At 43.8% G+C, this 17,048-nt stretch overlaps 1 protein-coding gene across 1 annotated transcript in view; it reads left to right on the top strand.

Annotated features, from left to right (window-relative positions):
* Positions 1–16,673, top strand: part of shld2 (shieldin complex subunit 2) — a 31,215-nt gene extending 14,542 nt beyond the window's left edge. The window contains exons 2-11 of the mRNA XM_034184992.1: positions 9,660–9,806; positions 9,993–10,918; positions 13,139–13,289; positions 13,405–13,512; positions 14,612–14,806; positions 14,936–15,046; positions 15,151–15,360; positions 15,517–15,760; positions 15,860–15,972; positions 16,194–16,673. Coding sequence (XP_034040883.1) covers positions 9,665–9,806; positions 9,993–10,918; positions 13,139–13,289; positions 13,405–13,512; positions 14,612–14,806; positions 14,936–15,046; positions 15,151–15,360; positions 15,517–15,760; positions 15,860–15,972; positions 16,194–16,366 — 2,373 coding nt within the window. The 5' untranslated portion in view covers positions 9,660–9,664 and the 3' untranslated portion in view covers positions 16,367–16,673. The remainder of the gene's footprint in view (positions 1–9,659; positions 9,807–9,992; positions 10,919–13,138; positions 13,290–13,404; positions 13,513–14,611; positions 14,807–14,935; positions 15,047–15,150; positions 15,361–15,516; positions 15,761–15,859; positions 15,973–16,193) is intronic.
* Positions 16,674–17,048: the final 375 nt, after the last annotated feature.

The raw sequence follows: 17,048 nt of genomic DNA, 5'->3' as shown, positions 1-17,048 counted from the left end.
ACCCGTACGCCAGTGTATATATGCCATATATGTATATATGCCTATATGCCATGCAAATAATTTCAGTAAGTGTATACAATCCTGTAGGACCGTTTATATCCTATATGCCAGAGGTGGTACGAAGTCACTAGCAAGTCATGGATTGGCAAGTTACAAGTCTCAAGTCAGCTTGCAAACAATTGGTCATTATGACTTGAGACTTGTGACTTGCCAATCCATGACTTGCTAGTGACTTCGTCCCATATTCATGCATATAGTTTCAGTAACCATTTGAAACTGTCTGCTAAAATAATGTTCCTACACGAATGTTTTGCATGTTAGAACTTTGCCTTTTGATTTTGTCATGTATAAATTTTATTTGATATTTTTAGTGAAATCCATATTTTAGCTGTCCTAGTAGTTGTACGCTTATATGTGAATTTGAGCATACACATTTACATTTTTCAGTCACACATTAACAAAAGTCTATTTGTGTGCAGAATTTCTGCTGGTCAAAATTTACCAGTCCTGGGCTATATCATTTATCTCAGTCCATGACAAATGCATACTGTATTTCTTCTATTAGAAGCAAACCACTAGAAGCGCATCTCAACCAAAAATTCCATTCTTTAAGTACAGAAATGTTAAAATATTACTTATTTTGACCACAGAAACCCCTCTGTCATTTACGTAAGCACATGCGCTTCTGATTGAGAAAATACAGCACATGTATTTGACATTCTGCAGTCTAATAGCAAAATCTGTGTTCACAGAGCTTTAGGATTTCTGTAAGCTAACCTTTTGGGTTCTGTTAGTCTTATGTACTTTTGTAATAATGTAATGACAAAATCTATTAAAACAATTTCACAGGCTGTTCTGTAGGATTCTATAGACAGACCTGGAGAATTCTATAGACTGTACTATAGAATTCTATAGAGGGCCAAGTTATGCTAACATGTAAAACATTCATGTGTAACCATCAATTCACAACTTAATCCCAGTAGAACTGAGAAGGCAGTGGGCACAGGTAAAATGAAACATCAGATTTCATAAAAATACATTTTTGCAGGATGTCTCCTGGATAAATACAAATATTTGGGTTATCTGCATGTTGGTCAATATTTACAAGAAAGTCAGATGAACAGCCGAGCCTTGCATCAACAAATGATGGTCTTTGTGTAATGCTGAATGGCTTTACTAGTATGATATTTTCTTTATCACACAAACAAAAACATCATCACTCATGCAGTTTGGTCCCAACTTAACACAGAGAAAAGTTTCAATTCTTCCATATTTATACACACCATGAGTAAATGCAACATAGCAGTTGCAATGCCGAGCAGATCAAAAATAGTCACTGCTGGTGGTGAAAAATAAATCTCTTGTATACAATGGCGGAAGTGTGCACTTGGTTCCCTGTCAGTCTGCTTGCAGCCAGTAACTTTGATGGAGGCAGGATAACTTGCTCTCCTTTGCCAAGAGCACACAAATTATTTGAAAACACGTTTGTGCATTTTGATTTAGAGTGTCTGCTGGCCAATGAGGTGTACAGGACAGACACATCAGTGTTCTCCTCCATGCAGTTAACTGCTAACTCTGTCATAACCTTCATGAGAGAGAATGTCTCACAAATCTGCAAACCAACTACCTGGGTACTGTGGAAACACCTAATCAAAGTCCTGTTGTATCCCTCAAAAACAAAGGTGGAAGTTGCCCATAAAGGGCCAGTGCTGATAACTGACTGGGCAAAATGAATCAGAGTGGACACTGAAAGTGCAATGTCTTATTCTATACAACTGCTCAGTCATTAGAACAAACATCCTGAGGCAAGTGTTGCTCTCACGAACCTTTCTTTCAAAAACACTCTCCCTCATAAAGGTCATAAATACCAAATACAAATAAGAACCAGTGTTTCATATACACGGCAGGTAAAATTTCCTGAAATACCACCAAAGAATAGAACAGGAGAGCTCGCCATTCAGATACCTTTCAATACTTCTGCGTTTTGAGAGACCTGGGGCATCTGGTTATTTCACTTCGAGGTGCTATATCCTGCAGTCTTTATAAAGGTATACCATGAACAATGTCATTTATGTTAGTTTCTCTCAAGAGTTCATCAATACTTCGATTTTCAAGGGCAGCTGCCACTTCTGGTACTTACGTCATTCTTTGCAGCTATGTTTTGACAGGCATCCTGAGAAAAAAAAAACTACCTTCTGCATGTGAGATGTCTGCACTGAATTCATTGCCACAGTTTGTACAATTCCTTCACAATTTCTCGGGGCCAAGATATGCAGTGCACTCCATGCAATAACAGTGAACCTGAAATTGAAATAGAAGAATGGTATGAATATAAGAACATTGACACCTGCTAGAGCATGGTCGTTTTTTTAATGCACAACAGAAACTTGAGCAACATTGATTATCAATGATACGCAATCTGTATTCCCCCCCCCCCCCCCCCCCCCCAAACACTGCATTTAATCTATTATTAGACTCAATTGGCTTTGCTCAAAATGTAAATGACTCCACCCACCACTTTAATCATACTTTAGATCTTGTTTTGACTTATGGTATGGAAATTGAAGACTTAACAGTATTCCCTGAAAACCCCCTTCTGTCTGATCATTTCTTAATAACATTTACATTTACTTTAATGGACTACCCAGCAGTGGGGAATAAGTTTCATTACAGTAGAAGTCTTTTGGAAAGCACTGTAACTAGGTTTAAGGATATGATTCCTTCTTTGTTATGTTCTCCAATGCCATATACCAACACAGTGCAGAGTAGCTACCTAAACTCTATGAGTGAGATAGATTATCTCGTCAATAGTTTTACATCCTCATTGAGCACAACTTTGGATGCTGTAGCTCCTCTGAAAAAGAGAGCCTTAAATCAGAAGTGCCTGACTCCATGGTATAACTCACAAACTCGCAGCTGAAAGCAGATAACCCGTAAGTTGGAGAGGAAATGGCGTCTCACTAATTTAGAAGATTATGGAGTTCCTCAAGGTTCTGTGCTAGGACCAATTTTATTCACTTTATACATGCTTCCCTTAGGCAGTATTATTAGAAAGCATTGCTTAAATTTTCATTGTTACACAGATGATACCCAGCTTTATCTATCCATGAAGGCAGAGGACACACCAATTACTTAAACTGCAGGAATGTCTTACAGACATAAAGACATGGATGACCTCTAATTTCCTGCTTTTAAATTCAGATAAAACTGAAGTTATTGTACTTGGCCCCACAAATCTTAGAAACATGGTGTCTAACCAGATCCTTACTCTGGATGGCATTACCCTGTCCTCCAGTAATACTGTGAGAAATCTTGGAGTCATTTTTGATCAGGATATGTCCTTCAATGCGCATATTAAGCAAATATGTAGGACTGCTTTTTTACATTTGCGCAATATCTCTAAAATTAGAAAGGTCTTTTCTCAGAGTGATGCTGAAAAACTAATTCATGCATTTATTTCCTCTAGGCTGGACTACTGTAATTCATTATTATCAGGTTGTCAATTCAAAATGCTGCAGCTAGAGTACTGACGGGGACTAGAAGGAGAGAGCATATTTCACCCATATTGGCCTCTCTTCATTGGTTTCCTGTTAATTCTAGAATAGAATTTAAAATTCTTCTTCTTACTTATAAGGTTTTGAATAATCAAGTCCCATCTTATCTTAGGGACCTCATAGTACCATATCACCCCAATAGAGCGCTTCGCTCTCAGACTGCAGGCTTACTTGTAGTTCCTAGGGTTTTTAAGAGTAGAATGGGAGGCAGAGCCTTCAGCTTTCAGGCTCCTCTCCTGTGGAACCAGCTCCCAATTCAGATCAGGGAGACAGACACCCTCTCTACTTTTAAGATTAGGCTTAAAACTTTCCTTTTTGCTAAAGCTTATAGTTATGGCTGGATCAGGTGACCCTGAACCATCCCTTAGTTATGCTGCTATAGACTTAGACTGCTGGGGGGTTCCCATGATGCACTGAGTGTTTCTTTCTCTTTTTGCTCTGTATGCACCACTCCGCATTTAATCATTAGTGATCGATCTCTGCTCCCCTCCACAGCATGTCTTTTTTTCCTGGTTCTCTCCCTCAGCCCCAACCAGTCCCAGCAGAAGACTGCCCCTCCCTGAGCCTGGTTCTGCTGGAGGTTTCTTCCTGTTAAAAGGGAGTTTTTCCTTCCCACTGTCGCCAAGTGCTTGTTCACAGGAGGTCATTTTGACCGTTGGGGGTTTTCTGTAATTATTGTATGGCTTTTGCCTTACAATATAAAGTGCCTTGGGGCAACTGTTGTTGTGATTTGGTGCTATATAATAAAATTGATTTGATTTGATTTGATAATATGAGTTAACATAACCCCTGTAATGATTTAACCTCTGTAATATGACTTAACATATCCCCCATAATATGAGTTAACATAATCCCTGTAATATGAGTTAACATAACCCCTGTAATGACTTAACATAACCCCGTAATATGAGTTCACATAACCCCCGTAATATGAGTTAACATAATCCCTGTAATATGAGTTAACATAACCCCTGTAATGACTTAACCCTGTAATATGAGTTCACATAACCCCCGTAATATGAGTTAACATAATCCCTGTAATATGAGTTAACATAACTCCCGTAATATGAGTTAACATAATCCCTGTAATATGAGTTAAAATAACCCCTGTAATGACTTAACATAACCCTGTAATATGAGTTCACATAACCCCCGTAATATGAGTTAACATAATCCCTGTAATATGAGTTAACATAACCCCTGTAATGACTTAACATAACCCTGTAATATGAGTTCACATAACCCCGTAATATGAGTTCACATAACCCCCGTAATATGAGTTAACATAACCCCTGTAATATGAGTTAACATAACCCCTGTAATGACTTAACATAACCCTGTAATATGAGTTCACATAACCCCCGTAATATGAGTTAACATAATCCCTGTAATACGAGTTAACATAACCCCCTATAGTATGAGTTAAGATAAGGCACTCAGTTCATGTCATTCACAACCCTGGTTCTTCTTTCCTCAAATTTGTGGCCATCAGCAAGACAAGCTTTTTATTTTTATTTATTTGTTTTTTTGAACACAGTAAAACAGAATATAGAAAAACATACATCTTTTCGTAGGGACTATACACTTTCATACAATAAAAGTGTTGTCCAAATACAGAGAGATAGAAAGTAAGAATTACAAAACAAACAGAAGAAAGAAAATGCAAGAACAACATAGAAAGGAAACAAAATCTTGGGTCTAAGAGGTAAATTTCAACAGATCTTTCCAGCTATTTTGTGGGAGCAGTAAGACAAACTGCACATACAAGCGACAAGTCCCAAAGCTTCAGGCCACAGCATACTTGCCACCTACCACTGACACCACCATCCCCCAAATGGTTTGTGCAGACACTGCACACTCAACCCGTGCCTTAGTCTCACCCCAACTGAAAGCCCCCCCCCCCCCCCCCAAAAAAAAATCGTTCCTCCCTGCCTTCACTGTGCATGCATCATTTCTGAGCGTCATTAGCTGTGGTTCACCGATTATCACCTAATTTCTGCTTCAAACTGCCTCCAGTCATCATCTGTTTCAGCCACAGATATCTGAAGCTTTTCTACAACAATCATTTCCACATAAATTCAGCATCATTTCATCATGAAAGGAAGTGATCAGAGTGCCACCGCGGCAACGTCTGAGTCTGACTCTGACTCTGAGTGATAACGCTCAGAAATGATGCATGTGCAGTGAAGGCCAAAAAAATCTGTAATCCAAATCAGATCCAGATCAAACTTTGTCAGTTAATAAAGGATTCCATCCTACATAACACTCTCAAATATGAAAGAAATGTGATCTTTTTTGAATTTCTGAAAATCTGTTCAGTGTTAAAGACAGGGATTTTTTACAATTTTCCAAGGTTTTTCCCGACTTTGACCTATGACCTTGAAAATTGAATGACTTCTTGCCTATCAGGATATGAATCTTCAGTAAAAATGTCCTAATGATATATGAAAGATTATGGGTTACAGACAAACAAACAAACGGGTGAAAACATAACCTCCTCCAACTTTGTTGGCAGAGATTATTAATGTGTAACTAGTGAATAAAAATTATATCAGTGACAAGAAGGAAGAAATTTAACCTCTGACGTCAAAGCTCATTCCTAAATCTTTTTCATGCAGCTGTGTTTTTCAGAAGCTGGAGTTTGATTGAAATGTGAAGACGTGACGTCGCCGTCTCAAGGTTCAGGAATCGGTGCCTGTTTGTGCTGCTGACTGAAGGCAGCAGGTGAAAGAAACCAAGAGTGAATGAAAGACTGAATGCGAAGCTGAGTGCTCCCAGAAACATTTGAGCCCAAAATATCAAAGTTTATTCTGGTACAACATTGAAATCAACGGTGAAAAACTGTTTTCATCTGCGTGTGTGTGTGTGTGTGTGTGTGTGTGTGTGTGTGTGTGTGTGTGTGTGTGTGTGTGTGTGTATATATATATATACGAGGTCTATTAGAAAAGAAACCGACCTTTTTATTTTTTTCAAAAACTATATGGATTTGAATCACGTGCGATTACATCAGACAAGCTTGAACCCTCGTGCGCATGCGTGAGTTTTTTCACGCCTGTCGGTTGCGTCATTCGCCTGTGGGCAGGCTTTGAGTGAGCACTGGTGCACCCCTCCCGTCGGAATTCCTTTGTCTGAGAACTTCCTGAGAGACTGGCGTTTTGCTTGATCAAAATTTTTTCAGAAACTGTAAGGCACATCCAAGTGGACACCATTCGAGAAATTCAGATGGTTTTCGGTGAAGATTTTAACGGCTGATGAGAGATTAAGGAGTTTTACTATCGCTTTAAGGACAGCCCACGGCGCCGGACGGCGCCCTGAGCCGCCGCCGTCAGCCTGTTTCGAGCTGAAAACACACTGTAGCTGGTATTTTGGTCCATTCCTCCATGCAGATCTCCTTTAGAGCAGTGATGTTTTGTGGCTGTTGCTGGGCAACATGGACTTTCAACTCCCTCAACAAATTTTCTATGGGGTTGATGTCTGGAGACTGGCTTGGCCTCTCCAGGACCTTGAAATGCTTTTTACAGAGCCACTCCTTTGTTGCCCGATTGGTGTGTTTGGGATCATTGTCATGCTGGAAGACCCAGCCACATTGCATCTTCAATGTCAATGTAACACAGATCAGTCGTCCTGTCCCCTTTGCAGAAAAACAGCCCAAAGCATGATGTTTCCACCCCTATGCTTCACAGTAGATATGGTGTTCTTGCAATGCAACTCAGCATTCTTCTTCCTCCAAACACGACGAGTTGAGTTTTTACTAAAATGTTCTATTTTGGTTTCATCTGACCACATGATATTCTCCCAATCCTCTTTTGGATCATCCATATGCTCTCTGGCAAACTTCAGACGGGCCTGGACACGTACTGTCTTAAGCAGGGGGACACGCCTGGCACTGCAGGATTTGAGTCCCTCTCTGCATAGTGTGTAGCCTTTGTTACTTTGGTCCCAGCTCTCTGCAGGTCATTCATCAGGTCTCTCCGAGTAGTTCTGGGATTTTTGTTCACCGTTCTCATGATCATTTTGACCCCATGGGATGAGATCTTGTGTGGAGCCCCAGATCGAGGGAGATTATCAATGGTCTTTTATGTCTTCCTTTTTCTTACAGTTGCTCCCACAGTTGATTTATTCACACCAATGTGCTTGACTATTGTAGATTCACTCTTCCCAGCCTGGTGCACATCTACAATTTTCTTCCTGGTGTCCTTCAACAGCTCTTTGATCTTGGCCATGGTTGAATTTGGAGTCTGACTGTTTGAGGATGTGGACAGGTGTGTTTTATACAGATAACGAGTTCAAACAGGTGCCATTAATACAGGTAACAGGTGGAGGACAGAAGAGCTTCTCAAAGAAGAAGTTACAGGTCTGTGAGAGCCAGAAATCTTGCTTGTTTGTGGGTGACCAAATACTTATTTTCCACCATAATTTACAAATAAATTCTTTAAAAATCCTACAATGTGATTTCCTGGATTTTTTTTTCCTCGTTTTGTCTCTCATAGTTGAAGTGTACCTATGATGAAAATTACAGACCTCTCTCATCTTTCTAAGTAGGAGAACTTGCACAATCAGGGGCTGACTAAATACTTTTTTTTACCCCACTGTAAAAAGAAGACCTGAAACTTGAGCTACAATTTGCCAGAAGGTACATCTGAGATGCAAGTTCTCCACAATTTCTCTGATACTTACTGGACTGGTAAGCATTGAAAGCCGAGATAGACATGTCCAAACTTGTCCTCTGACATGCCGAAACGGAGGTGTTCCGTTGTCTCGCTTCCAAAGCGAATCGGTCTTTACGCGCAAAGCCTCCGCACGGCTTTCCATGACAAAATCTCTTGTTAAAAGTGAAATCTGCCGGAAAATGGCTGATGTCCAGCTCTTGTGATAACCAGAGAAAGAGCACACGACGGTCTCATATTCACAGCACCATCCGTTTAGAAATGGTCCGGTGGCTTGTGCCGCATCGTCGCAGCTCGGAGTGCGGCGCGCTGAGCGTTCTTAAAGGGGTCCTTAAAGCTGTACTAACAGACCTTATTGTCTGTGAAGCCCGCAAAATTTTCACCGAAAGCCAGATAAATTTTTCTAATGGTTTCCAGGTGCCAGTCTCTAACAGCTTCTGAAAAAATTCTGATGGAAAAAAACCCCAAATCATTCCGCCATTTCCAGACAATGAAAATCCGACGAGGGGGCGGGACCACTCCTTCCACAAGGCGTGCTCACAGGCGAATGACGTCACTGACAGGCGTGGAAAAACTCACGCATGCGCACAAGGGTTCAAGCATGTCTGACGTGAAAACATATGAATCAAATCCATATAGTTAAAAAAAAAAAAAAAAGGTACGATACTTTATGGACAGACCTCATATATATATAGATAGATATAGAGCAGGTGCCACTTTTTACTTTTGTGGGGGAGGTGATGGTCTAGTGTTTAAGGTGTTGGGCTTGAGACCAGAAGATCCTCGGTTCCAATCCCCGCCTGACTGGAAAATCAGTAAGGGCCCTTGGGCAAGGCCTTTAATCCCCTATTGTTCCCGGTGTGTAGTGAGCGCCTTGTATGGCAGCACCCTGACATCAGGGTGAATGTGAGGCATAATTGTAAAGCCCTTTGAGCGTCTGATGCAGATGGAAAAGTGCTATATAAATGCAGTCCATTTACCATTTTATAATTTAATTTGATGATAATACGATGATGATTTTTTAAAGAATCTTTTACTGTACACGAAAAAGATTTTAAAAAATAAAATATATATAGATACATACAAATACATAAAAAATACATATATTTTTTATTTTATGAACTCATTGAGATGTAATTTTATTCTGAAATTAAACTGAATAATTAAATAAAAGCCTGAAGTTTTGATTGAAAGCTAGAGGCTGTGAGAACTTTTATGGGCTCCAAGAGGATCTTTTCTGACTGCAGGGTTGTAGGTTGGACCCTCTGACCGGACAGATAATAGACATGGGTCCCCAGCTTGTTACCTCTGCTAAGGTGCCCTTGAGCAAAGGCCTTCATCCTCGTGTTGTTCCTGCTGTTTGTACTGCAGACTCAGCTCACTTGTTAGAAGGACTTGGTTGGATATACACATGCAGAATCGTCCGTCTCCTCAGCAGGTGTGATGTGTGAGCGGCATAAGGTCCACGTCTTCCTGGGCGCTCCTCGTGTGGCCTCAGAAGCTGTGGCTGATGCTGTGTGTCCCTCTGCTGGATGGACATGTCTGCAGCTCTGCTGGCAGGATGGAAGACTGCAGCCTGCAGCCGGTGAGGTGTTCAGGGACCCACAGACACGTTCACTGGACATGGGTTGGAGCTGAACTTTTCCACTTACCAGCCAAAGAATTTATGTGCTTTAAATTTCCTGTTTATTCTCTTCTGAATTTTGTCAAAATGCAAATTTCTGTATTTTGTCTTAAAATGTTAAAGTGTGTGTCTTGGCTGATTTTACAGAGAAACTTGGAGGTCGCGTCAGGTCAGGGAAGGAAGGAACAGACTGGAGGAGCACAGAGGATGACCCCCATCAGGACAGTTCAACCCCAAAACCTGGTCAGTCCAGAGAGTCTTCAGGAGACCGTGGACCACCTGTGGGATCGGAACACAAATGCATCAGTGAAGATGTTTTCTGCTCTGAAGGTCACAGACACGGTGGAGGAGAAGAATCCAGAACCATAAACAAGGATCAGTGTTCAGCTAGTCTTCATGAGTATTTGGACACCTGTTTCCCTGCACAGAAACCAGAAACTGGGCCACATGAACCAGAAGCTTCCCCAGATCAGTCTCAGCAGCCGTCGTTTCCGGCCGTTCATCTGTCGGTTCAAAGTCAGTATCTGGCCACATGGACTCTGAGCCAGGCTTTGATTCTGAGGAGCTGCTGCAACAGCCAATCAGAAACTAGTCCAGAGAAAACCCTGCAGACCTCATCCAAGTGCCCCCAACCATCACAGCCTGATTCATCCAGCACTCCAGAGCTCTTCAGCCCGGCAGCACCCAACCAGTCACCTGGAACCACCCAGCCAGGTTCTGCTGAACTCTTCAGCCAACCTACCATGACCCCGTTAGTGAGAGAAAGGGGCTCTGTCCTTCAGAGGACCGTGGACGGGATGCTCTGCTCTCAGGGGGTGGACCAGCAGGAGCAGGCGGGTGCTGAACCGAATAAGACCTCAACTGCCAACGAGTCACATTCCCTGTCCCCGAACTGCAAGAAAGCTCGAATGTCTGCAGACCACCAGGCTGAAGCTTCTGCAGATACTTCAGGTGATGCTGCTGCCGCTAGATTCCGAGATCCCACCACACGTCTGGTGAAGTGTGACCAGCCGGGAGGGCAGCACTCTGTTCTGGTGGTGGTGGTTCACCCCTGCCACCTGAAGGAGGTCAGGGTAGGTGCAGTCCTCGCTATGACGGGATTAGTCAGGATCGAGGGCTGGTTCAACCCTGTCAGCATCTGCATGGAAATACATCACATGTACCCTTTGATGTGAACCGTCACCCATCAGAGTGTAGGCATGCACCAAAGGGCGGGGCACGTGTCAAAGGGCGGGGCCTTCCACTCATGAGTCAGATTAGCAAACCTTTTTGTAATTTGTTTGTAAAACTGGTTAGACAAGCCAGAGTCTGCCACCCGGAACGAAAGACAGAATACACAGGATTTCTCTGATCAGTCTTTATCTCCATGGCGACGGTTTATCAAAACCACATCAGCATTTTCCATAAAAGGAAACGGCTTCTAGAGTTGGAATGTGAAAACAGAAAGTTGGCCACGTCCCATTTCTGTGTCAGCAACAAACACCTCAGTTTTTTTTACTTTCTTGTGAATTTTTTTGTTCTTCATGCTTCATGGAGAACAGATAACGTAAAACCCCTCAACATATGTAGCTTTTTGTTTAAAGCAATCAATTTGAAAACAAACAACTCACTTAGCTTGGTAGCTAGCCAACACAAAGATACTTTTCTTATTTATTTACATTTAAAAATTGGAGGTTTTGCCCAAAGTGGAGGAGAACAAACATTTCAAATTTTCCAACGCTGTTATAGTTTGGTGAAACAGAGCAACTTTAACTCAGTTGGCAGCGCAGGGTGTACGCTAACTCTGTGTTTTCTGATCTTGGTCCTCTGGAGTGGACATAAAGTCAGTGGTGGGCACAGTTCGCTAATCCGCTAACTGTGAATTAGCAACGGTAACTTTTTTGCTAGCGGATTAGCTTTTTAGCTAACTTCAAAAACCATCAGCAGACCAATTAGCATCCGCTAAATTTAGTTCCGCTAACTTAGTCCGCTAACATTTTTATGCTGGCATAGTTAGTAATGGTCAAAAACATTTGAAACCCTAAAATCATACATGTTGGTTCCTGTCTGCTACATGTTTTGCAGCAGTCAGGCATCTGTGAGGAGCTGAGTTCAACTCTACCCCAGCAGAAGGGCCCTGGCTTCCAGGCTGCTGCGAAAAAGTAATTTACATTCAACATACAGTGGTCAAGATGTGAGGCAGAAGTCATGACAAGCAAAGCAGGTTTGACTCATGGTTTTGATTTATAAACTAAATTAGTTTATCTACATTAATGTCAACTCTGTCATTTTTACAAAGTGAAAATATAACACATATCTTTTAATTTTAAAATAATGTGCTCATTCTGAAGGTTTGAACATTAACACACACAGATGCCAAAAGGCATTATGGGAAAATGAGCCTCCACTCATTTCTGATTGGTTGGTTTATTATATGTAAAAACCAACACACAAGTTACTGTAACTTGTGTGTTGGTTTTTACAAATAAATGTGTATTTGTAAAATATGTCTTTTTTTTCATTAAAAAAAAGGCAATTGCAAAATTGAAAAAAATTCTGTTTAAGTGTGATTCAATGCAATGGCCATGTGATATTTGGATGGGTGCTATTCATACTGCCATCCAGTAGATGAATCAAAATACATAGAACACTGCCATGTACTGGATGCAGTGTGAATGTTGCCCGCCCAAATAAATGACTCTTCCTTACAGCAGTGGGCAGGGTGCACAAAGACAGACACTCTGACTTGTTGGTTGTGTTGGGTTTGTGATTGTCTTTGATTGTGATCAGAAGCTTTGGCGGTGCTTAAACTCAAAACTGGCTTGTGAGTAGCTGAGAGTGTACCGGAGACAATACTGAAAGTTGCGGTTAGCAGTAGTTTCCGCAAAAATTTTTAGTGGGTTATCGGTTTAGCGTTATAAAAGTTAACTTTTCAGTTAGCAGATTAGCGGTTATGGAAGCTAACTTTTGGTTAGCTGTGCCCACCACTTCCTAAAGTACTGCACATTTTCCACTGAACAGGGACCAGTGGAAAATGGAAAACACAGCGCTAAATGAAGGCTTGCCAAGTTTGATCCATGTTTCCTAATGTTAGCATTAGCATGTTAGCCTATTAGCATTAGCAGCCAAGTTTGCCAGGTAAAAGTTGGCTATGTTACATTTGCATTTCAACTAACAGCCATGTTGCAAACATTAAAATGTGCTAGAATGAGGATTAAAAAAAATGCGATTTTACTGAAACATCTTGTGATTTCACACACTTTTTCCATCTGTGGAACATTTGAAAACGATTCTGTGATATTGTTGGGTTCCAGGTTAAATCTGGACCATGTGCCAGATCCTTGGTTCCTCTGGCGTCCATCGTGGTGACAGACCAATCAGGTGTAGAGATGAAGGTAGTGTTGTGGCGGCGGGCAGCGTTCTGGGTGTTGACAGTCGGTCCTGGAGACATTCTGCTCATCACAGGTAGAGAGAACATCAACAACACCTACGAACAATGCAGCGAGTGACTGGAACTAAAAAACAAACAGACTGAATATGAAAACGAGTTTTTTTTTTCTTCATGGAGTTCTTTTTTCAGCTCTGCAGGTGAAAGAAGACCGATGGCGAGGAGAGATGCTGCTGCAGTCGACCTGCAGCAGCAAACTGCTGCACCTGGGACAGATCACAGCCTCCACATCACCACCAGGTAACCAGCTTTATGACATCACACAACCAGGCACTGCTAGACCCTTACCAAAAAGTAGTACATGCAAGTATGTTTCAAGTATACTTCCAGTTTACTTTTTATATACTTATCAATACTATTTTTTGGTAAGGGGAGCCACGCCCCATTGCTTCTTTGCAGCCACATTTGTATTAATACTCTCATTCCCCCCATCTGCCCCCCTCTCTCTCACACACACTCTCCCCCCCTCTCTCTCTCTATCTGCCCCCCCTCTCTCACGCACACTCTCCCCTCTCTCTCACTATCTGCTTCCCCCCCCACACATACACACACTCTCCCCCGTCTCTCTCTCTCTCTGTCTCTCTATCTGCTCCCCTCTCTCTCACACACACTCTCCCCTCTGTCTCTCTATCTGCCCCCCTCTCTCTCACACACACTCTCCCCCCTCTCTCTCTCTATCTGCCCCCCTCTCTCTCACACACACTCTTCCCCTCTGTCTCTCTATCTGCCCCCCTCTCTCTCACACACACTCTCCCCTCTGTCTCTCTGTCTGCCCCCCTCTCTCTCACACACACTCTCCCCCCCTCTCTCTATCTGTCCCCCTCTCTCTCACACACACTCTCCCCTCTGTTTCTCTATCTGCTCCCCTCTCTCACACACACACTCTCCCCCCCCCCTCTATCTGCTCCCCTCTCTCTCTCACACACACACTCTCCCCCCCCCTCTCTCTATCTGCTCCCCTCTCTCTCACACACACACTCTCCCCTCTGTTTCTCTATCTGCTCCCCTCTCTCACACACACACTCTCCCCCCCCTCTCTCTCTGCTCCCCTCTCTCTCACACACACACTCTCCCCCCCCTCTCTCTCTATCTGCTCCCCTCTCTCTCACACACACTCTCCCCCCCCCCTCTCTCTATCTGCCCCCTCTCTCACACACACTCTCCCCTCTGTCTCTCTATCTGCCCCCCTCTCTCTCACACACACTCTCCCCTCTGTCTCTCTATCTGCCCCCCTCTCTCTCACACACACTCTCCCCCTCTCTCTGTCTGCTTCCCCCCCCACTCTCTCTCTCACACACACACACTCCCCCCCTCTGTCTCTCCATCTGCCCCCCTCTAGTCCCTCGCCATGTCAGCCCTTCCTCTTTGAACTCTCTCTGTGTGTTTCTCCGGGAGAAACGCCCCCTGCTGGTGTCTCTGCCACTTCGCACCCCTCAGGACTTGAGCCGCCTGCCATACGCCCCCCTGAGGTCACTTCAAGTCAGTACACTGGTGCATGCTCTGCTGTGTGTCACAAGTTCACACCTGAGCACAGGTGAGTGTGACCCAATCAAAGAGTGCCCCCCTGTGATGTCATTATTTATTTATAAGCAGAAGCTGTAAATGTCTTATGGAGGATGTTTGCTTGTTTGTTTGTTTGTTTGTTTGTTTGTTTGTGTCTCAGAGCCTGACTGCAGGTCGGCTGTGCTTTCTGTGGAGCAGCCAGGTTGCCAGCAGGGGGCGTTGCTGCTGTGGGGATCAGCTGTAGACTGGCTGCTCCGCTTCAGAGACAGAGGTGCGTGGTGTTGGACAGGACAGACTGTGAACAGAATTATCGCTCTGGTTTGGACAGAAATGTAACATTTGGACTGTGAAAACTCTGCTGCTGCGTCTCCTCAGCTGCTGTCTGGGACTTCAGGTTTCTCTTGGTGAGGGAAGGCTTGACCTCTGACCTCCCAGAGCTGCACTCCACCCCCTGGAGCTCAGTCCGACCTGTGGATCCGGCTGATCCACGAATGCAGAAGTTTGTCCGCCTGCCGTTTGTAGGACCCGGAGGGGGCGTCAGCCTGGACCTGGATCTGGACACACTGCTGTCCCAGAAATACAGTGGTGAGTCTGAGGGGGTCGGTACGGGTCAGGACGTCCCTGCACGTGTCCGTCCTGAATCCTGCAGGTCCAACTAAACACAACCAGATTATTTATCATCTTTTTATTGCAGAAAGAATCGATGTTGAAAGAACCGTCTGACCTTCTCTCTCCTCCCAGGTGAGGTCGAGCTCAAAGTCCAGGTCACCACCTTTCAGTTCCAGTATGCCTCGCCTTCCCAGAATGCACCTTGGCAGGTCCTGGACGGCTTTACTCCTCTGTCTGCAATCTTAGTGGTTCTGAGCAGTGATGTCACCTACACTGGCTGCGGCCGTTGTTCTGCCGAGCTCGGCACAGACGCCAACGGCATCTACGTCCCGTGTTACCCGTGCCTGCCGTGCACCGCCGTACGCTGCTACTACCGGTACCAACCTCACAGAGGCGCTCTGACATCATCAGAAAAGTCTACACGGCTGCCGTCTGTGTTTGTTTGGTGGTTAAATGAGCTGTCAATCATTTTCAGGCCTGCAGTGTTGACAGTGAGTGGGCGGGGCTCCCAGGTGCGCGTTCAGGTTCCTCCTGTTCCACTACAAAAAATCCTCGATGCTGCACCTGACAAACTGCTCAGGAGCTCAGGTGAGACAAAAAGCCACGCCCTTTTTCTTTGCTTCAGAGGAGACTGATTGCAACAGCAGCAGTTAGCAGACTTTAATTTATCATTTGACAATCCATCAAACTAAACCAACAAACAGAAGGTAAACATGTTTCTTTCTTTTCAAGACTTCTGCTAGAGTCATGGCACGAGGTTCAGTCAAACCTCTGCAGTCACACCGTTTCATTCTCTTCCTGTGTGTCAGGTCCAGGCTCCGAGGTCAGACTCATCCTGGTGGCGGCGGAGAGAATCCAGACCCTGCTGGCCCTCCCCAGAAAAACCTTTACCATCACTATTCAGAGCCACTTCCTGTGCGACGAGAACAGCATCCCTCTGAGTCAGGAATTCACACTGCTGGACCTTCAGTTCCCCCGGTAACGGGCTGTAAATGTACAAAAGCTGGTGTGGTGTGAAGGAGGTCTGGTTTGACAGAGTGGCTGAAGGTTCCTGGGTGTGTCCCTCATGCTCCTCCAGGCTGGTTTAGATGCTGTCATCCTCCTGGCGGAGCAACACGGCACTCAGCCCCCATTAGACATGTCAGGTCCGGGAGCGTTCACTGGTGCCGCCTCCTCCACACTGTGGAACCGCCCCGGGTCCTGGGTGGCGACCATGCAGTCTGACGTTGTACACGCTGTCTATCAGCTGATGAGTGGCGTTCCTCGTCTGGGGATCCGTGGTGATTTTGTGTTTTGATTTTTGTTTTTTGGAGGATCTGGTGACCCGTTATGCTTTTGTTACTTGTTAATTCTTGATTATTTTTAAATCAGTCATGAGTGTCGTCACACAGAAATCATTCATTTAATGTCAAATAATGACAGAAATAATGAGATTTAATCCCACTTCAAGCTTTATTTAAATGAACGCAGTCGATAATTAATTTTACTGCTTGTATAAAGGTTACAGAGGAACTTTTTGTCCTTCACGTTTGAGATCAAACACCAGCACATAATAAGAGGAGAATAAATAAGCGCAGGCAGCTTCAGGTGGACTGGATCCAGTTTCACGAAGGCATCTGGACGTTTGCAGCTTTTCATTCCGATTCTTCGACTGCTCGACACAG

Source organism: Thalassophryne amazonica, chromosome 13 (assembly GCF_902500255.1).
Source record: "Thalassophryne amazonica chromosome 13, fThaAma1.1, whole genome shotgun sequence".
Classification (NCBI taxonomy): domain Eukaryota; kingdom Metazoa; phylum Chordata; class Actinopteri; order Batrachoidiformes; family Batrachoididae; genus Thalassophryne; species Thalassophryne amazonica.
This window is presented reverse-complemented; position numbering and strand designations above follow the sequence as displayed.